The 22108-nt window shown below is 40.5% G+C and overlaps 1 protein-coding gene across 6 annotated transcripts; it reads left to right on the top strand.

Moving 5' to 3' along the window:
* The first annotated feature begins 734 nt into the window (after positions 1 to 734).
* Positions 735 to 21277, top strand: ZC3H14 (zinc finger CCCH-type containing 14). Of its 6 annotated transcripts, XM_065063725.1 has the most exons (18): positions 960 to 1052; positions 1903 to 1945; positions 2719 to 2891; positions 5248 to 5362; positions 6409 to 6449; positions 6801 to 6996; positions 7347 to 7767; positions 9509 to 9669; positions 10458 to 10558; positions 12744 to 12899; positions 14431 to 14505; positions 14945 to 15101; positions 15630 to 15853; positions 17470 to 17590; positions 18512 to 18648; positions 19681 to 19775; positions 20292 to 20398; positions 20998 to 21277. In XM_065063725.1, exons 3-18 carry the CDS (start codon positions 2867 to 2869, stop codon positions 21002 to 21004), a joined length of 2139 nt encoding a protein of 712 aa, XP_064919797.1. In that variant the 5' UTR covers positions 960 to 1052; positions 1903 to 1945; positions 2719 to 2866; the 3' UTR covers positions 21005 to 21277. The 6 variants fall into 6 exon arrangements, with proteins under 6 accessions (XP_064919801.1, XP_064919795.1, XP_064919800.1 ...); XM_065063729.1 differs by lacking the exon at positions 2719 to 2891 and having other exon boundaries at positions 735 to 1052; positions 14936 to 15101; XM_065063723.1 differs by lacking the exon at positions 2719 to 2891 and having other exon boundaries at positions 824 to 1052.
* The last annotated feature ends 831 nt before the right edge of the window (positions 21278 to 22108 follow it).

Below are 22108 nucleotides of genomic sequence, written 5' to 3'. Positions count from 1 at the left end.
AGCGATATGACTAGTAGATGCTGCAACCTCCTAGAAAAAAATAAGAGCATCTTGTTTTAAGGCTTATCAGTCTCAACGTGGGGTCACAGAACTAAAATTCAATACTAAAATACTTTTATAGTATAGCTATAGTACAACACTTAAAGTTACTTGGATACCTTGTGTATTGCTGTATCATAATGTATTGGTTTTAACAGATATTTAAATCTTCCATTTTTGTACTTTTTAAGAAGAGCATTAATGTTAAACCTTGTTAATCTTATGGTATTCATACTTCTAAACCATGTGGCAGGACTTCATAAACCAGTTTTATAGAAACAGGAACAAAGAGGAAACTTAAGAAAAAAAAAAGAGCTGAATGTGACACTTGATTAATCAAGAGCAGACCCACTGTCACGCGACTATTAGAGATGTGCTACAAGGTACATTTATTTTTGCACGTTCCGCGGGTGCCGGTGCTCGCAGCGCAGGCCGGGCCGCAGCCGTGGGCCCCGGCGGTTGGCGGTGACCGGCGGTGACAGCGGCCGCGGGCAGCCGGGCCGCCCTGCCCGCCGGCCTCCCGGCCGGGGCTGCGCGGCCCTTCTCGTCCCGACCATTGCTCCAGGGGCGCCGCGACCCACCAGGCCGTCCTCCGGCCCGGTGCCGACTGGGCACACGGAGCATTTTGTTAAGGAGCCGGAGTGCGGGACGCGCCCCGAGGAGCTGGCGGGGGCAGCTGCCGGGCAAGGAGAGAAGCGGGGAAAAGACGGCGGCTGCCGAGGAGCGCCAGAGTGAGACGGGGCACCTTGTGCCTTTCCACTCTTGCCCAGGGCTCTGCCGGGGCGCGGCTCCCCACGGCTCCGCCTCACTCCCGCCGCCCCGCTCTGGGACCCCCGCGGCGGGGCTGGCGCGGAGGCACCGCTGCGGCCCGGCAGGGGGCGCTGCAGGCGGAGGCCGCGCACTCTCCGGGGCGGCGCTCCAGAGCCGGCGCGGCCTACGGCGGGAGTGGAGCGGAGCGGGCACGGCTCGGCGCCGCCATGGAGATCGGCACTGAGATCAGCCGCAAGATCCGGGTGAGAGAGAAGCAGCCGGGTCGCTCCCTCTCCGCCCGCTTGCGGGAGGCAGGCCTGGCCAATGGCCCAGGCGCCGGGCTCCCTCCGGCCTCCCCTCAGGCGCGGGGTGCTGGGTTGCGGCGGGCCCCGCACCGCCCGGCCTGCTACCCCCGGCGGGAGGGAGCCGGGCGAACCCCCAGCCGGGCCGGGGTTGGCAGGAGCTCCCGGCAGCGGGCGGCCTTCGGCCTCGGGGCTCCCCGGGAGGGACACGATCAGGAGAGTCGTTCCTGTGGGACGCGGAGCCAGGGTCCTGCCGTGCCGCAGCGGCCCGGCCGGCTCTCCGCCCGCGCCCCGCAGCGGCCAGGAGCGGCGCGGGTCCGGGACCGGGACCGGGGGCTGCCCGGCAGGGGAAGCAGCTCTGGCCGGAGGCTCCGATCCGAGCCCCCCGTACTATCAGGGCTGCTCCTACTCAGCAGTCACCGTTTGAAAATCCTGGCAGTTTTTTTTTTTTCTCTGGCTGAGCCGGGAATGACCTTTTATCAAAGCACCCAGGATTTGTTTTCTTTGCACTTTGTGAGCCCAGGTGGTCTCAGCAGGGGCTTGGAGGTTGTCTGGTAGCGTCAGGACGTATAGTGTGGTACGGTATATAGGAAATATGGTAGAGTGTGAGATTCCTGACACTTGCTGTTCTGCTTACAGCCCCTCACTAGTACAATGTTTATATCATGAGCAGTGGAGAACAGGAAAAGTAGCATGTTAAACCAACATGTTCAAACAGTTAATGAGAAAAACTTTGCTAAGCTTCCCACCGTTTTGCAGTTAGAAATACTTTGTTGCTCCATCCCTTAAATGCTATTTCATTATTTTTTAGGGTGCTATAAAAGGAAAGTTGCAGGAGCTGGGGGCTTATGTTGGTAAGTTTTATCATATGTTTAGTAATCTTCTGTAGGTTCATTGTTAGCTAGGAAACAAGTTATAGTCAATGGAATAGCATATTTACTTATTATTACTTGTGTTACTGCATACAGAAGCCTTAAGCGTGAGATGAATTATATGAAGTGCTGGACTAGTATGAAAGAAGAAGACTTACTTCTCAAAAATATGTATAGTCAAACCATAAGAGGAGGCAGTATGTGGACATTGATGTTTGAAGAACTAAAAGGAAATAACAAAGAAGGCTAACAGTCTCCCCTTTCAAGGGGACATGTCGAGGGATTTGAAAGAAAAACAGTGATGTGTCTGTGAATATTTAAGGAAGTTTCTTTGAAGCATAAGGAGAAACATGTAAATATAGCAGCGGTTACCTGTGACCACTCTGAGATGGAGTCAGTCTTTCTTAGGCATGTTTTCAATAGCCTTTTGAATTCGGGGTGAGACATTTGTCAAAATTAGGAGAAAGGATATTACTGTAACACAGAGATAGGCTGTTTTAGCAGGTGAAAAGGCCATGTCAGAAACATTATGTAGGACAAATCTGCAAAATGTAAGAGTTTGACAGTTGACAGGAAAACTAAGAGTTATGTTAATCTTGGTGAAACATATGTAACAGAATCTTGGAGGCAGGCTGAGATTTTATTTTGGATTGCAAGGAAAGAGATATGAGCTGTGTAAATGGCTTTCTTTCTTTTTTTTTCTTCCCCCCTCTTTATTTTCCTTTTTCTTTTTTTTTTCTTCCCCCGAAATCCAGGATTAAAGGGATGTCGCGCTTAAGAGCAGCTGTTTTTACAGCAGCAAAAGTTGGTAACAATATAGTGTTCTGTTGGAAGCCAGATACCTCAGTCCTGCAACTACCTTGTTGTCTGTGGTATTTCTTGGATTTCAGTTGAAGGGAAGGAATGGAGAGCATAGCTCAGAGATCCCGTGAGTTGCAGGACCAAGTTCAAAGTTTGTAGTTTAGCCTTGAACTCATTTCCCATTTAAAGGAGGCCATTGTATTTATCGAATCAGAATGTATTGATTCCATAGAAGGGAGCTGATGTTCCATGAAGCTGTGAACCTATGAGCTGATGTTCTGAACTCAGCAAGTGCCAAGGAACAGTGTTTAGAGTTTTTTCATTGTAAGGCTGTCTTTTTTCACCATTTCAAAAGTTGCCTTTACAGTGACTTTTTGTTTCTTTTTTACTATCATTCCAGGTTTCAGTTTCTCATTCCTTGATGCTTTGTCTGCTTTTTCCTGTGTTTCTAAAAAAAAAATATCTTTCTTGTCTGTAATGCCAAGATGCTGATAGAATAGTAGTAATCTTTGATTCCAACTATGGGTGATTCTTCTTTCTCTGTTTTCTTTCTGTTTCCTGTATTCAGAAGGCAGTTCCCAAGAACAGTATACAACGTCTGCACTTTCTTCTCAGTCAGCTTTTGAACTTCTTTAAATAACTTTGTATTCTTTATCATCAAGTCTGACTTCCCTTGGCCTCTTTTTTGTTTTTAAACCATTATTTCAAAAATTATGTCATTTTCCAGGTTTATTTTCTCGAGTACAGTATTTTGGACAACTTTTCAAGTAATGTTTTTCAAAGCCTCTTTTTTTTTTTTTTTCTTTTGGTTGACTGTTAAAAGTCGTTTCTCCCTCATTCTAGCCTCTGTGAGCAAGAACCATGCTTTTGTTTCATTCTGTAATTACTAGTTCTTTTCTATCAAAAAGTATTTTGCTACAAGACATGTTGAAACTTATTTGGTGTCTAGAACTTAGGAAAAATTCGTATCTATGAAGCAAAACAAAAATAGTTAAATGTTCATCAACTGTCAATATTTTCAAAAGGCTGTAGTTTTGCATACAATCTAAGTTGGCATAAGCCAACGCAGTCACTGAGAGAAACAATTGTTTTCCTTCTTTTATTGTGCAGCTACAGGTTTTAACTTATGTTTTGATCTATATTTGAAGTACCACCTTCTTTATCATATGGTAAACCACCTGAGGAGGTGACCAGGTTTGAAAGTAGCATGGCCAAAGAATGACGTTCATTCTAAGTTCCTGGATCTGGGTATCCATCCATCTTGTGCAGCTTACATTAAAAAACAAATGAATAAATTTAAAAAAACAAATCAACAAAAACCATAAACAAAACACACACAAACAGTGATTAGGCTAGAGATGTGTTTTGTTGAAACACTTGAATAGTGATAGTGGAGTGCAGGTGCAGTGTGTGAATGTTATTTCTGTAGTCTAGGGTACCAATTAATTATTTACAGGGTACATACAGAGACACAGAAGAAAGGCAATTAATTGTATTTGTATTTTGATTCCTATTTAAGGGTTTTCATTTTTTTTTAGTTCTTTTTAATGTTGTCTACGAGCTTAACTTAATTGAAATTAGTAAAGCTGTCTTAATGCCTTGGTTCATATTCGCAATTTGAAGTGGATTTTCCAACTACCTTCACATACTATTGTTATGTTTGTGTCATGGAGTGGTATTGGAGAGCACGAGGAGTTTGATTAAACTAAATTGAAGTATGTGCTCAGGAGGCATACCCAATGCCCTCGAGCAACAAATGCACCATTCAGTCCTTCAGAGTAGGTCAGAGTTAGGCCAAAGTGAAAACCCAAATGCCAAACTCCCCAAACCCTTAATGTATTAATGTCAGATTCTGAGCACCTTCCTGTCCATTCTGATGAGCAGGTGTACCCTGTCAGTGGAGGAATGGATTTCTCCCCGTGTATGAACTTGCATGCGTTAGGGAGTTAGAGAATCAGACTCTTGAGGTTGCTGTTTGTGTGGTTTGCCTTTTATTTTTTTTTTAATGGCCTGGTATTAATTGTTTTTGTATATGGAAAATCTGGAAGTTAATACAGTTTTCATTTAATGCATAAATCAGAAAGGGATATTCATCTGTTTGATCTTTGTAACTGGAGGAAATTTCACAAGGATAATGTGCTGTATTTGGCCACATTTGAAGCGATGAAAATTGTAGGTCATTGTTACTGTTCAAGTAAAAGGATATAGGCAGCCAAGTTGCTGTCGTTTGTCTTGTCCTTTTAATGCTTTATTTACTCACCTTCAGCTTATGCTCTTGTGAAGATGACAGTCTTTTATTCCTCACTGACACTTGTATTGGACCTCAGAGGAAATGGAAATCTTGTTAATTTACTTACCTAATCCTCTGCCGACAGAGTCTTTATAGTAAAACTGGAGAAAAAATCTGGTGACATGTTTAAGGATGTTTGCTATACATTTTATGATTATTGCACTTTAAAACAACATATTTCTTTTTCTATTAGATGAAGAGCTCCCTGATTATATTATGGTTATGGTGGCCAATAAGAAGAGTCAGGAGCAGATGACAGAAGACCTTTCTCTTTTCCTTGGAAACAACACTGTCAGGTTCACTGTCTGGTATGTTTGTAAGCTACTTGTCACGCTTCTTAGCGGCAGTCAGGACTGTTTTCTGTAAGTGAAACCTGAGAATTTAAGAAGTTACATACCTTCCCATTGTGCAATTTACATTAATCAAAACTTTTACTTTGCAGCCCTAGTAAGTAAATTATTTTTGGTCTGTCAACAATTAGGCTATTGCTGTGAGAATTAAGTAGCAAAGGACTGGAGGGCTTACATTCTTTGTTTGCTCAAAGGTCCAGTCAGATTTTTGAATGAAGTGCGGAATGCTCAGGTAAGTGAGGGCCATATGTTGACTAAAAATTATTCCTGCAAAACCCACTGTGAGCACAAGAGTGTTATTTACTGTAGCTAGATGTAAAAATGTAAAAAAAAACAAGACAAACTTGTTTGCTTTTGTGCTAATAGTGCTTCAGATTGCAGTTGTACATGAGAATTACTATATCAGGGCAGATGAGCACTGGATCTAATTCCATATACCAAAGGCTTATGTATTCCCACCTCTCAGGCTTTTATTTGTTACCACCACTCAGCTCTACAAAACAAAGGTAGAGCCCCAGAATTATTGTGAGCAGGATGAACTAGCAACGGATGAACTCTTTTCTAAACTCCGGACAGTGTGAATTAATTTATGCTAGACTGCATGACAGCCTTAACCATTATAATATTTCTCATGCATTTTCTAATACTGAGTTTGGCTTACAGTATAAATCTTCAGTTGAGTCCATGTTTCAGAGTATCCAAACAGATATTTCATTCCAGGGAGTTATCTTGCTTTCATAGTTGTGTATTTTTTCAAGTTAACAGTGTGATGAATGCTCTGCCTGCGTGTGTGAAGACTCACTGGAGGCAAGATACATCAAGCCTCACTTTTGAGGTTACACATGTCAGTTGATGAGAAGTAATGTCTTGGATAAATGAGATGCTTGTTATAGGGGGGAAAGGCAGTTTGTTTCTGGAAGATTATTATTCTGAATGTAAGTTAAATTTATTTTATTTTTTCCTTTTTCTCTTTTGCTTTCTTCCCTGTCCCTCATCTGTTTCAGGCTCCATGGTGTTTTGGATAAGCTGCGGTCTGTGACTACTGGTAAGTAAGAAAATTAGTTTTGAATGAAAGTAGGTTATCTTTTCTGTGTAGTGTTGCATGTCTAATGAGTTTAAAAAAATAGCTGACTGTTTTATTATTTTTCAATTTAGATGGTCTTTTGGGTCCCGACTCTTTAGAAAAATTGCTTTATATTTTCAGATAAAGAATTTATTTCTGAGTCCAGAATTTATTTCTGGGTGTTTCTTGCTAATGTTTTCAGCTGAAATAGCTTTCAGCTTGTTGTGTTTTCAGATCTGCATGATGTCTTTTTTGCAGTTTCTTAGCTACATTTACTGTAAAATCTGTATTGCCGTGCTTTGATGTAAAAATGAAAGGTACTTGTCTCCACAGAACCATCTAGTGTAAAATCTTCAGAATCTAATATCTTTGAGAGCAACCTTCCTTCCAGCAAAAGCAGTTCGTGTGCAAATGATGAGAAGAGGCGTGAAGATATCCTGCCACCCCTTGCAGTTTCCAGCACTCGGACTGAAAGAAATGACTCAAGAGTTTCAACCAGCTCACAGGAGCAAAGGAACGCTACTTCACGGTAAAGCTTCTGGTTACTTACACACATTCAGACGTTAGTAGTTGTGTGACTGTAGTAGCCATTCTGAAGAGCACAGGTACTTGGGAAGGTCAAAGTACTTTTGAAGAATAAAGTATTGCTACAATTTGTTGCATAAAAACATCATATTATGAGTTCAGTTCAATTTCTTTAAGGAGCAGTTGAGATTAGATGAATTAAGCAAACTAAAAGTAGCGATCAGTGTGTTAGATTTGTATGAACAACAGTACCTTAATGATTCTTTCCTGCTGGCTTTGTTTAAAAGACAGTTCTCATTTTCCAGAGCTTTATTTGCAGATGACTTAACAGTTGGCAATTTCTTATTTTATCAGGCAGTCTTGTGAAGATGGTTCTGCATCCCGCTTAACATCTACAGTCAAGCCTTTGAGGGAATTGTCACCTTCTGAAGCTGTAATTGACATTAAACCTGAACCAGACGATCTAATTGATGAAGACCTGAACTTTGTGCAGGAGAATCCTTTGTCACGGAAGAAACCTATTGTAACTGTAACTTATGGTTCTTCTCGTCCTTCTGCTGAAATCTACCGACCGCCAGCGAGCCGGAGTGGGGATGGCAATACACATGTGCACAGACTGTCACAGCAGGGCAGCTTACAGGGGAGCCGGCAGTCAGACACACAGAGCTGCAGGTCTCTGGAAACGGGCCAGCTGGGCAATCCAGAAGCATTTGGCAGCTTAGCAGAGAGTTACAGACCCACCTCCAAACTTAGTGCCGATAAAGCAGGTAGTGAGGTTAGTACAACCTAAACTATTGCAGTGTTTTAGACTTGCTAGGAACCTAAATTGCTATGTACACTTCCAGTAAAATCTTGACCTTCTGTTACTGATACCAGTAGATTTGGGATTTCATTCTTCAGATCCACTGCTAAAAAGAGATTGCATAGTGTAACGTCATCACTTGACTGGTTGCTGCATGTCAGATTTAATTAGCTTGTACTTCTTCATGCTATATGGAGTTGGACGAATGGGTTAGCACATGGTTATGATGCATGTGAGGAATCAGAAATATTAAATTTGCAACATTGCAACAGCATGATTTGTATGTGCTATGTAAATCTCCAGCTCTACACCGTTCTGTAAATCTGGTTTTTGGATGCTCTTTATTCGTACCTATGGTAGATATACATTAGTCCCTAAAGCCCAGATATGTTGCTTGTTAGGATTATTATACTCTTTAGAACCATGGCATTTAAGAACCCTTTGGGATAGGTGTTGTACAAGGACAAACTAAAAGGTGATTGCAGCCCTACATACTTTGGAGGCCAGACTAAGCCAGGCAGGGTGATAATCCTAGCTGATAGTTTTAAGACTATCCATAGGAATCAGTTTAAGAGCCATTTGTGAGAGAAATGAAGATTGTTATGGCTGCTAATTTTGTAATGAAGAGGAAATTTTACATACCTTGTATTCCAACTGTATCTTTGTTTGTTACCACTCATATGGTTCTCTGTCTTTGCTAAAGGACAACGAATTTTATTCAAAAAGGGTTGTTAGGCAGTGGAACAGGCTGCCCGGGGAAGTGGTTGAGTCACCATCCCTGGAAGTGTTTAAATGACATGTAGATGTGGCACTTAGGGACATGGTTTAGTGGTGAACTTGGCAGTGTTTGTTTTACAGGTGGTCTCGATGATCTTAAAGTTCTATTCCAACCTAAGTGATTCTTTGATTTCCTTAGGTATTGGTTTGTTTTTGTTTTTGCTGTATGAAGCCTCTGTATCGGTGTAGTCTAGGTCCATCCCTTAGGATATTTCTTTCTCCTTGGAGGATACAGGATCATTTCAAGGGTCTTGTGTACAAACCTGGCATCCAGATGCCTCATTGTGCTCGTGTGTAGTTCAGTGCACAGTGACGGTTCCTACAGGAATTATTGACACATGCTTGCTTCTGTGCTTTCATGTAGCCTGGCATTTAAATTGGTCACTACCACATGTGCTGTGGTGGTGGTGTGTGGCTGTGTCAGAACAGGGATCTTGCACTGCCTGAACTGGACCATTCTGGCTCTGTATAGCTAGTTGTTTCCTTTGGAATATGTCAGCTTGCTAGAAATTTGCCCTTGCACTAATCTGGAATTAGAGTTGATACAGAGGGGAAAGTCATTCATACTGCTTTGACTTCTCTCTATGAGACGTTCAACAGGTACATCTTGAAGGGTAATATTAATTTCTTTGGCAAATTCTGCTTCATCTGTAGACATTGGATAAATGATCTGTTCTTTAGATTTTTCTTCTCTGTTTCTTGGTGTTATTTACAGTTACATTTTTAATTAGATGTTTGAGTGTAAATATGTCTGATTTTCATATTCCCTACTGCTGCCACTTGTTTCTGCAGACAGTACAGTAGTCCTAGACTCAGGCAGCTTGAATGGAAGTTCTCCATCTTCTGGCTTTAGGTTGAATTGCAATATTTTCTTTGCTGGCTTATTAATACATGCTTTATGCTAAATGAATTGTTTTGGCTGCTCTGTTTGTTGTAGGAAGAAAGCTCCAGGAAGAGACGGTTGCCTGTTGTGAGCTCAGTAGTCAAAGTGAAAAAGTTCTGTAATGATGGGGAAGATGAGGAGGACGAGGAAGACTATGGATTGCGAACAGGAGGCATCTCCAGCAGTGTGTCTGTACCTGCAAAGCCAGAAAGAAGGTACTTGAGATCTCAATGATTCTGTGTAGTTTCCAGAATTAATTTAATGAACAAGGACTTTGCAATTGTAAGTTGGGGAAACCTGTTTGCAGTTTTGAAAATTGACAGACAAAATTCAGTAAACCATTTTAATTTTTTTTTTTTTTGTACTATCTCACAACTCTGTGGGTGAGATGTCTGTTTATACTGTCTTTTTAACTCTGATTTTGTAACCTGTGCATCCGCTGCAAGAGATGGTTCTATTGACCTACGGTGCTGGTTTGTATAAATTAGTGTTAAGCTAATACACTTCATTGAATTTGTCTTCAGTGCCACAGCATATTTATCTGATTTAAACGTCCTTATTTTTGATGTTCAAAGACAAACAGAAAGCTTTTTTTTCAACTAATATTTTTTTGATTGAGTCAGTTTTCAGCTGGATCTTTCTCCCTGGGGCAGCTGCATAATTCCTAGTGCCAACACAAATGCAGCAACAGGCAAGTGAGGGGCAGAGGTGGGAGGAGGTGAATGGCAGGGTTTGTATAATACCTTTCGGATGCTGCATGGTTTTACAGCAACTTAAGCTGAGAGGTGAAACCATTTTTGAGAGCATTTTGTGGATCCCCAGCCACTCGGAGAATAGATTAACAAGCTGAAAACAAGTCTGGATAAAGTGATTTTAGATTATGATCTCTATCTGTATTATGAATTTTATTATGAATTGTGTTTACCTGTTGAAATACCTGTGTTTAACATTGATATGTGTGCTGTTGCAATTAATGTACCATAATTTTTTTTATCTCCCTTAGACCTTCATTGCCGCCTTCAAAACAGGCCAATAAGAATTTAATACTGAAAGCAATCTCAGAAGCACAGGAATCGGTTACAAAAACAACCAATTATTCCACTGGTAATTAGCGTTATTTTTGTTTCTGCCAAACTATAGTATTTCCAAGCCCTGTTTTATAAATCCAACCTAAAGATAGTTCTTAGAGATAAAACAGAATGTTAAATAGGGCATGTCAGTGGTACATGTAAGAGATTTTCTATGTCCTGTGAACATTATGTTAATCTTGAGTGATGAATTATGAAAGCATAAATGAGGAAAGAGTTATTTAAAATACATTAATCAAGATAGTAAGTCCCAGGGAAGGGCCATTCACTAGACTACCCAAACCATGACTTTTATGCCATCTGGAGCAAAATTGAAACCTATTAAAAATCTCTCACCTGCTCTCGCTCAAAACCTGCAAACTAACTATTAAGAAACACATACCTTCCTTCTACATCAGCACATGTACAAAATGGTCATTGTGAGCTTCTTCCCTGTTTTTCTGTTGTTACTTGTATTTTCAGGGTCGCACAGGTGCTGATAAGTAGATTAAAGACATGAGATGTGTATGGAGTTTTCTGTGTTCAAAGGCTCTTGAATTGGAGGAGATGTCTGTGCATGTTAGAAGTGGGTTGTAGAGTGAGCTGGCTTTAAAACAAAATAAATTGTACAGATGACTAATAAAGATTGTTGCCAATCTTAGAATTGAAGAAAAATTAACTAATAATAGTTCTAGTAAACTATTGAATTGTTTGACTACTTACAAAGAATATTTTGTACAGTAAATGAACTTCTGAAAGAAAATCATACTTCTTCGTTAATAGCAAATAACCTAAGTGCCTCCCAAGCATTAAGTGCTTGTCTTCATTCCAGGTTGTAAGCAGAGTGAGCAGTTTGTAAAGAGAAGAGGTAGGAGCACTGAAACTCCTCAGTTCTGATGCCAGTATCCAGCAAGCAGTGTTTATGGTGGAAAAAGCAGCAACACAGAGAACAGTACTTTGAGGTGACACAGGAAGCTCTTTCCTGTGTACACAGCAATATGGCAGGAAATAAGACATAGCCAGAAAATTTTAAAATTAATTAAACTGTTGATTTTTAATAGTAGTGGTCTTGTAGTTTGACTTACCAACATGAGAATGTTTCAGTGGAGAGGCCAAAAAGCACCATTTTGTGGTTTAATACAAAAGTGATTTGTGAATTTCATCTGAAGTATCATGCAAGTTCTGCTTCAGAGGTAATATTTCCTGTATTTTTAAAAGTATTTTGAGGGGAATAGGAAATAAGCTCATTTGAAATACATAGGTAAAACAAAACGGTAATATCTTAAATGACAAATCCAGTACTCAGTGCTGCCTTTTATTTGTATGTGTCAGAAGTTGAGTGCTGATGTGATATTCCGCCAGGTGAAGAATAAGCTTAGCTTTTCACAACTGGTTCTGATGCTCTTAGCAGAAGCCAAGTAAAGAAGTCACCCTGTCATGCTGCTACCCCCAGATTCCATGATACAACTGCCTGGAAGGAGGTTGTAGAGGAGTGGATGTCGGTCTCTTTTCTGAAGTAACAAGTGATAGGACAAGAGGAAACAGCCTCAAGTTGAGCCAGGGGAGATTTAGGTTGGATGTTAGGAACATCTGCACTGGAAGTGTTCTTGAGCACTGGAACAGAGTGCTCAGGGAAATGGTGGAGTTGCCATCCCTGGAGGCATTTAAAAGATGTGTAGATGTGGCACTTAGAGACATGGTTTAGTGGTGAACTTGGCAGTGTTAAATTAGTGGTTGGACTCAATGATCTTAACGATCTTTTCCAACCAAAACGATTCTATGATTCTACTGTTGACTTTTATATTCTATTTGCAGGCACCTTAGCATAAGGTAGCTGGTGCTATATGAAATGTGTACATTGATAATCCATGATTGTTTATATGAAAGGTGGAATGAAAAATTATTTCAATACTGTAAGAAAGGACCTAATTAATTAAGCGTAGAAGTGGATGAATGAATACTTTGCTAATGTCACTCTAATTCTTCTCATGCTCTAGATGTTCTGAGATGCCGCTCATAGAGTGCTCTATGCACATGCACAAATGTGCTTTCACACTAAGAATTTTACAGGTAGCTAAAGATGCTTTTTGAGGATACAGATGCTTGGGATTTTTTTTGTGTATGTGTAGGAATCTATGAAAGTTATTTTAGCACCATATATGTTGTTGTGTGATTGGGTTGTGTGTAAATGATTGACCTTACCATTGTTTCTTGATTTAAAGTTCCGCAGAAACAGACTGTTCCGGTTGCACCGAGGACTCGAGTTAGCCCAGAAGGATCTCAGTTAGAAGTAATCCATGTGCAAAACAGACTGCCTGTTCTGACTTCTCAGCTTCAAGTAGAAGAGCCAAGGGAGCAGACAGTTGAAGGAACTCAAGGTCATCTGATAATATTCTTTAAAGATTTATTCCAGGGAATGTCATTTTACAACAGGCTGAGCAGAGAAAATAAATGCTTTGCATTTTTAAGTCAGCATCAAAAGTTGCACGTGGAGGTGCTCTGAAAACCAAGCAGCTTTCTGAAGCATGCCTGTAAGATAGATACATGTATTATTAATATACACACACAGAGATTACCTCAGAGGAATTTATCAGTAACTGAAGGGTGGTATAACATTCTGGATATCACTGAAGAATAATTTTGCATAAGCAAATGCACACGTTTATATTGTAATAACTTCTCTTTTCTCCATTTGTTGCATTTTTTTTTTCCTTATTATCTTCTAGGAGTAATTCTGTCACACAGCTTATGTGAGAGAGCTAAGATAGTCTACATTTGAAATAATTTTGCAGCATATGAAGTATTAAAAGATTCTTTCTGACATATTGTAACCACACAAATAATTCTAATGTTGGGTTTTTTGTGTAAATATTGGAGTGCTATATTTGGTGTTACAGAACAACTGATACCAGGATAACTGTGTGAACAGTAACCTTTGCTTTTACTTCTGTTATGAAACCCTTGAAGGAAAATGGCGTAACATTTAAAGGCAGTCAAAGTGTCTTTTCAGTATGGTTTTGTTACAGAGAAAGAAATATGCATGTATGTCTGTGTTAGTTAACAAGAATAATAGGAGCAAGGGGGTGGAAAAACACTTCTATAAGAAGTTAGTTTACTCTTCCTAAGCATTTAGATATTTAGATTGTTGACTAAAATTTGGTGTAAGATCTTTGTTACATCAGCTCATCATCGTTGCTAAGGAATGGTAAACATTAGTTATTAAAAAAATTCTGTATTTTCAATCCCTCTTTTGTGATATAGATGTATTTGGAATCTTTCTGCCAACATAAAATAGTTGAAATTATGTCTGTAAAGTACATAAGAAGAAACTTTATCAGTCTTTGAATTAATGTGCAGAACATATTTCTGCTGAATATTTTTGCTCTTTTGCCATTGAAATTGAAATGCCAGCTTGCTTAGGAAATCCATAGAAAGCAAAATAATTTTTTTCAAACCAGATGTCAAATGTAGAACAGCGCTACTCTGATTTGTGTCACATCTTTTAAGAAGACCATCGAGTGGTCCCTTGTAGGTAGCTGCTTTCCTGTGTGTGTGTTCTCTGAACGGGCACCACACAAATGTGGAGGAAGAACTTGGCCTTGACAAATTGCTGTACCCGCACACCGTGTTTGTACCAAGCAATGGCGATGGGAAAGACTGGAGTCTTTCAATACTTACACTTTGCTGTGCCATCTGCCTGGAGAAAACTTGCTGCTGTTTCTGAAACAAAGAGAAATGGGTTCATAACAATGAGAATGGTGTTCTTGTTGGAAGTGTGGAGGGTTTTGTTGTGGTGGTGGTGGTGGTATTGTTTTTTTAATTAAAGTAATTAGAAAGTGTGCTTCAGTTCTTAAATCTACTGGTTTGTTTTGACATGTAGTAAAATCTTTGTAATTACTGTTTTTTTAGGAGCTGACCAAAGGGAAATCTCTTCTCGGCTTCAGATTGATCCTATGATTGATGATACCTTGCAAGCGACTCAAGGTTAAGTCTTGTGATGTTTTATTTTCAAATAGTACTTGGTCAGTGAATGTTAACATATAATTTCCTTTTCAATTAATTGTGCTGATTGCTAGTGTTTTCTAGTTTCTACATCGGTAAGCAATAAAAGTGTTACATCGGTGGGTGTTCAAAGCCTGAGCGATTTTGGGGGTGTATGCACCCTCTTCAACGCTGTTTCAGCACAGCTGTTGCAGTAACAAAGTTTACTGGTCTGGCCTAATATGACCTGTGGCTCTTGTTGATCCACTTCCGTGGAATTAGCAAGGAAGTAAAAATGTTTTCTCAAAGCTACTAGCAAGAAATTAGAAAAAATAAATAAAATTAGCTTATCAGCCAAGTAAATGGATATAAAAAAATACGCTGAAACTTAAAAGTACTACAAACTTATTTTTCTTTTTCTGTCATTTTTCAGACAATTCAGATTACTATGATGCGGAATCTATGGTCCACTCAGATACTAGGTCATTTATTCTGAAGAAGCCCAGGTTGTCTGAGGAAATAGTGCCGCAGAATCAGCAATTGGGAAAGAGGGCCACAGAGGCAATACGAGCGCTCTCAGGACGTCTAATACAGACACGGTAAAATGTTTCTTCTTTTAGCACTGTTAGTCAGAATGCTTGTTTGTGGTTTAGATGGAATTGTTCGGTCCTACTTGTGCTTTGGCAGTCCAGTCAGGGGCTGTGAAATCATGGAAAATGAACTGACATTGAATAGCACAGGAAAAAAAGCAGGGGCAAGAAAACTCCCAGAAATTGTTCTAAATGCAAAATAATTCCCCGGTTCAGCTGTAGCTTGAACATGTCTTTGATTTGCAAGAAGAAGAAAAAGGAACTGCAAAGTAGTTCTCTTTTTTGTCACAGCTGTTCTGCTTTCTGAAATCTTAGTTAAATAATAATTTTGCTTAAATTGCGTTTAGTTTTATACCCATTTCACCCTGAGAATCACATTCCTTAAGAACTCAAGTACAGAATTAGTAGTTAACAGCAGGGTTGTTACTGCATGACTCTCCATAGGCTAGCTTGCACTACTTCTGGTTATTAGTGCAGCTCACTTTTACTCAAACCTTTCAAGTCAAACTAATTTTACTACATTTCTTTTCTTGGTAGAGACCAGCTGGCACAGCCAGAGAAACCTGCTAGTCCCAAGTTCATCGTGACACTGGATGGTGTGCCCAGTCCCCCAGGATACCTTTCTGATCAAGAAGAGGAAGATATGTGTATAACGGAAGGATTCAAGCCAATTACCCAAAATATGTGTGCCAGCAGAGGATTAAAAGGCCTTCGAGCACAGCAGATGCAGGTTGTAGCCAGGCACCTCGAGAGCTGCGATGGTAATTGTGCTTACCAACAAAATCTAACATCAGTGCGGTGGTTTGGTTGTGGATAGAACTCTTGGATCTATCATGTTTGAGAAATCAAAGTGATGGTGTTTATTCTTCAAATTAGAACATTCTTCAGGCAAACGAAATGTGGTGCTTCAGTGGGACCATATCTTTAGAAGTGTTTGTCTTGGGAAACTAGAGCAATATGGCACGTAGGTAATTCGCCATACATCTCAGGATTGGTAAGATTTGGGTTTTGTTCTTTCGAAAATGTAGTTTGTCTTGATTTTGAGAATCCGCACTTCTGGTTGACCTGTTATCGTTTGTCCCGCTGCTGATGAACAGGAGATTTTGCGATGAATGTTTTGCCATGCCTTGAACTTCAAAAAATATGTCAGATGGTATTCATGTTTCTTTCTAGATTTGCAATATCAGGCAGTTTTAAAGAAGACAGGAATGTTACATATCCATTGACACATTTTTGCTAGTCCAGTGTAAAATGTATTCGAGTACTATCCTTGCAGATCTCTGCTTTTACTGGTATGGTCTCTTTCATACCCGTGACTAAAGCTATTTGGGAGAGTGTTGCTGATACAGTTGGATCTTTGTGAGGGATTCTTACCTGATCAGCTGCTTTAACCAGGAGCAGCGGGGGTGTGACTGAAGTTCACAGAGTCAGATCAGTGAGGAGGTGGTTTGTAGAAGCCGTGGGGTTTTACCCCAGGGTAGCATTACTTGGCTTCCGTGTGTTGCGAGGAGAAGGCACAAGTGAAGCTGAGGATGGAGTGAAGCTGGAGCAGCTGTGTCACTGGTTAGGTTGGAGAGGTACATCTGGAAGTCCTGGAAAGCTTTGTCATGCCAAAGGTTTATGTAGATTTGGGAAAATTAAACAGCGGTGAAGTTAGAAGCTGAATTGCTTGAATTTGCAGAATGAGGTTTTAGAAATAATGTTGAAGTGGAGAAGGTCAAAGTCCCAGGTCTTGAATGTTTCAGCTTGGAATTCCTTAAAATACTCTTTGGATTGGAGTTGGGGTTCAGGTAACTGAAGTGGCTGTGGCATCTGTGCAAGCAAATCACAGTAAAGTTGTTATTTTCTGGTGTGTGCTCCCATGGTAAGAAATTGTACCTGATTAGTGTAAAAATGTTTGTTTTACGTTATCTCTTGAAATAATCTTCCAGAGCCAAAAGTAGCTCAGAGAAAGGAAGCATAGCTATCATTAACACATGGCTTAGCAGAACAGCCATAACTAAAGAAGAATCTTTGTCTTGTCTGATCAAGATCTGGTCTGACTTTCACACCTCAGTTTGGATTTGTGAAGAAAATTCATTTATTTTCCTTGTAAACAGTTCAAGTTTGGTCTTTTTTCACCAAAAGGCAGCTGCCAGTCCAATATTCTGACTTCCTTCACTTTGTAGTTTTGGAAATTTCCTTCAGATAATGTGATTGTTCATAAATGTTTACTGTCTTAGCTTTTTTTTTATTGATAGGGGCTTATCAAGAATTGGGTTAAAAGGAGAGAGAGAATGGGAAATACCCTGGATTTCAATTATGCTGTGTTGTGTATGCCATATCGTATATAGAATCATAGAGACCCCAGCCTGATTTTTTTCTTTTTTCTTTCTAGTGGAAATGGAAGATTTAAGTGTGCTGCAAAAACAGGAGAAGGTGCTCGAGCGCTGCAAATACTGGCCTGCCTGTAAAAATGGAGATGAGTGCATATACCATCACCCCACGCTGCCTTGCAAGTGAGTAGTGCAAAGCTCGTCCATTTGACTTTATTTTTATTTCAGTGCTACAAATTTCCCTTCTGTGTTAGTAAATATTCCAAGGTGGTGTTAAGTCTGTGAGGGTAGGATCAGAGCTAGATTATCACACTGTAATTTCCCTTCTGTTTCCCTCCCATCCACCACGTGTCAGAATACAGGGATGTGTTGAGTAAGCAGAGTCACAACTGTGTGCTCATGCAGAAAGAAGCTTAGCTGAGTGTACAGGCTGGTGGGTCTGTGTTGCTTAGAGATGGGGGAATTGATGTCGTCTTAAAACAGCAGGCACTCTTCTGCTAGCTGTCAAAATGCTTTTGAACATGTTAGGATACCATTAAATAGTAAGGAAGTGGTTTTGTTCTTATTTGAAAGCAAAGGCTGACTCGTGAATGTGCACTGTACCTTTCACTTTTCATCCACAAGCAGCAGCAGTTCAGAAAGGCAGTTTCTGCTTTGAGGTAGGTGTTACCAGATTGTGTAGCTTCATTTACTCAGACATTGGAATTTTCTTTTAGAATCTGGCATAACTAAATTCAAAATAGCACTTTTCTCATCAGCGAGAGAACCATGCCCCTCCGTGTGGAGGTGTGAATTCGCAGTGCCTTTGCTGCGCTGTGCTGCACGCTAAGAACAATGTGCCTTAGCTCGCATCGAGGAGCTTGCTACTGAGCTCCACTGAGTGTAAGGTATTAATAGTTCAGTTACTGCACGTAAGGAGTGTCCACAGGGCCAATGAGTGCAGCTCTGTTGGAGTACAGCTGGTGCCCTGCACCCACACGCTCTGCTTTGTGAGGAACTAACACACCTGGGCAAGGCCTCTTGTAGTTCTGGCTTTCGTGAGCAACAGCTCCGTGGGGATTTTGCTCCGAGTATGGGCTTCTGACTCAATTTCTTTCCCCTCAGAGTTTTTCCTAACTGCAAGTTTGCTGATAAATGCTTGTTCATCCATCCAAACTGTAAATACGATGCAAAGTGCACTAAGCCAGACTGTCCGTACACTCACGCCAGTCGCCGAAGCCCCCATCCATCTCCTAAACCAGGTGAGCTTCTCTTGTTTTTGTGAGCTTTGAATGAAAGCGCTGTGGAGAAAACTGTATTTTTGAAAGCAGAAACTGACAGTGATGGAGAAAGAATTTTTTGCTTGATTTGACTTAATTTTTTTTCAACTCTTAATGCTAGCTGAAGAATAATAATCCAGTGTTACTGCAACAACTGCCACCAGAAAGGTCCCTGGATGCTGTTATGTGAGAGTCCATATGAAATCTATGTAAGGCCAAAGTATTGACTTGGACAAGGTATCCCTTCTTCTGAAGGGATTGGCCAGCACTGCAGTTTGACTCAGATTTGTTTCTTAAATTGGATACATGTTGTACCAAGAGCTTGTGACATAAATAGAAAACAGAGGTTTCAGTATGAACATTTTTTTCTTTACTAACCCTGCAGGGGTTAACTTTAGGTAAGGACGAGATGAATGTCGGGGCTGAGGTTACCGGGTGAGCGCAGTAGCTGTGTTTGCATTATGGGTTGGCATTCCTGAGCCTTTGAAGAGGGCGGAGGCCTTTGCTCCACTGAAGCCATGGTCTTCTGGAAGTGGTTTAGCCCTTAGAGTACAAAGCAGTTTTGATACTTTGCCGGAAGGCAGAATACAGTGTGCTTATCTCCTGTGCCATTTCCAGCAGCTCCTCTGCATTCCTGGAAAGTGCACTGCCTGCGCTTTTCTGTCTGGTTAGCTTAAGCTTTAGGAGGCTTGCTGCTGTCTAAATTTAACATTCGAATTTCTCCACCTATCAGAATCTCTGCTTAATTTGTTGGAAGCATTGCCATGACCGTGGTATCTTCTGTCCCGAAATGGTGAAGAACCGAGACTAATGATTACCTGATAGTCTTGTTCCGCCCAGGGTGAGATCCACGTGGTGCATTGTGATGCGGTTCCCACATTTCTTGCAGAACTTTCGTGTGCCATAAAACATAATTTATTGCAGAAGGATTGATATATTTGTGTGGAATTGTATTTAAAAAGCCGTGTATTCTGACCCAGGCTCACTTGCTGTTCTGTTCTTTTCCACTATTAGCACCAGCTCCCACACTGTCCGTACCCTCCAGTAGTCCGCTGTGCAAGTTTTTTCCTGCTTGTAAGAAAATGGAATGTCCATTTTACCACCCAAAAGTAAGAGCTATCTCCTATCTCTTCCCTTCCTTTCTAGATACTTGAAATAGGGTACTTTGGGTCAGGAAATGGCACTAGCCTTTCATACTTTTTACTTTTCACAGTTCAACTTTGGCTCAGAAAAAGAATATACAAAAGCAGTGACTTAAAGAATTTGGCAAATTGTATTTTTAAATAGTCTTTCTACCAGATGCTTCTGGGGGGATTCGAACAGTCAAAGAGCCACAGCAGTTGTCAAAAATCTGCCCAGCTGGGATGCTGGGGCAGAGGAGGAGGAGGGACTTGCAGCTGCCAGTTCAGTGGCACTTTTGGTGCATTGAACTCATAATTAATCCTTTTGAAAAAGGGTTTCCTGCTGCCATTGGGTTGAACCGATTGCACTAGTGACTGTTGATTCAGTCGCGTGTCAGGTCTGTCATACAGCACTGCGAATCTGCACATAACACGTTCTAGGTGAACTCATTCAGGAGTTCAGCTGCCTTCCAGTAGCCTCTTGTGACGCACTTTCATTTTCAGCATTGCAGATTTAATACCCAGTGTACGAGGCCAGACTGCGCTTTTTACCACCCGACTATTGCTGTACCCCCACGCCACGCCTTGAAATGGACTCGCACGCAAACCAGGTGAGACACTTGTTTTTCTTGGTTAGGTTTGGGGGTACATTGTGACTTACATCACCAGTGTAATTGTACTCACAGGAGTAATGCGCGTGTGATGAACAACAAAGATTATATGAAGAAACATACCTGTGGTGGGCATCGAGAACTCTGTGCTGTTTGTTTCCAGTAGTATAAACAGTAACTGCTGTGATGCCACACTGAAAACCAGGTGTCCTGCAGCTGGGGTCAGGCAGAGTCACCGGAATCCTGACTGGGACATGTTGTGTTTACTGAGTTTTACTTGAATAAAGCTGAAAATCCAACATGAGCTCTTCTTTACCACTGTTGTTTTGTGTCTGAGCTGTTTTTTCCACAGAGTTTCTGGCCGAACAGCTCCTTCCTGTCATCTACCCGTGATTTCATAAACTAGCAGCAAACTTTGGAAAGCTGTGGCCATGGGCCTCTCTTAAAAGTAGTCACATCACGTGAGCTTTTCATCCCAGATGATCTCATCTGCAAGGGTCTTAGTCGTTGAGGGGCAGGACACAAATCAGTTCTCACATCATCTATGCAGACTGGTAGGATTGTTATCATACATGAATTGTTTTTCTCTTTCTCCTCAGCGAATGATGATGTGACAACTTGGGACTGAACTTTGTCTCCTTTGGACAGCAGCGGAAAGGACGATTAACCACCGGGAACACAGGATGTTGGAAAGATTAATGCATTTTGAACTTTTAATATACATTGTTTTCATAAAATGAGGTTGATTGCATACTTGAAATGTCTCTAATTTTCCAAGTTTGTAAGTTTGAGCAATTTTACATTTTTTTTACACTGTAAGAAGAAAATGTCTGTGTAAGAAGAGTTTTACTTTAAATTCCATTAAAAACTTTCAAAGCATATTTTGTGTTCTGTTTGGGTAAAGCCTCTTGCTTAAGATGAGGTGTGTTGTGAAAAGGTCTTAGAAAAAGCTTATTCCTGTCTTTGGATCATACCAGAAGTATTTTTTGTTCAGGGAATGGTTGGTACAATGCAGACAACGGATCTGAGGGGTTGCAAAGTGTGACGTGGAACTCTTCATCTACTCACAGGGGAAAGAAAAGGGAGAAAAGGGTTTGTCTTTTGGGCATTTTCTTCCACATAATCGTCATCATACCCCTGATACTTTTTCAAACGGGAAAAACAAAGACAAGGCAACAAAACCACTTCATAAGCAAGAAAAATTAAACAGTTAATGATACTGTGCTGCTTTTTAAAAGCCTACAAAATTAAATACCACTTCACTTGAAACAGCTGAAACCATTTCTTTTCCATTTATACCAGGGAGACAGAAAGTACCTCCCTGCGTTTCCTTGGGAAGAATCCTCAACTCTGTTAAGACACATCGCAATGATGAGAAGTGTTAAGCAGTAACAGAAATGCACTTTTTTATTAAATCTTTCATATCTTTTGGGGAACTACATTTTCACAAAAATATACAAAAGAATTTCTTTTTACAAATATTTACATTCGTTATCAGAAAACAAAGTTAGCTACATATTTTAAACTGAAATTTGACAAATATAGTCTTAAATTCTGAAACTTAACACTCCAGGAAAGTATTTTTAATTTTTTTTGAAATAAAGTACTCAAAGTTTATATTCAAATTTAAAAAAACTTAGTTAATGCAAAAATCTGACATATAATTTTTTATATATATATATATATTTTAAATAAACATATAACATTGTT

The sequence above is a fragment of the Columba livia genome, chromosome 5, assembly GCF_036013475.1.
Source record: "Columba livia isolate bColLiv1 breed racing homer chromosome 5, bColLiv1.pat.W.v2, whole genome shotgun sequence".
Lineage (NCBI taxonomy): Eukaryota > Metazoa > Chordata > Aves > Columbiformes > Columbidae > Columba > Columba livia.
The sequence above is the reverse complement of the archived record's forward strand: the minus strand, read 5'-3'. Positions and strand labels throughout refer to the sequence as shown.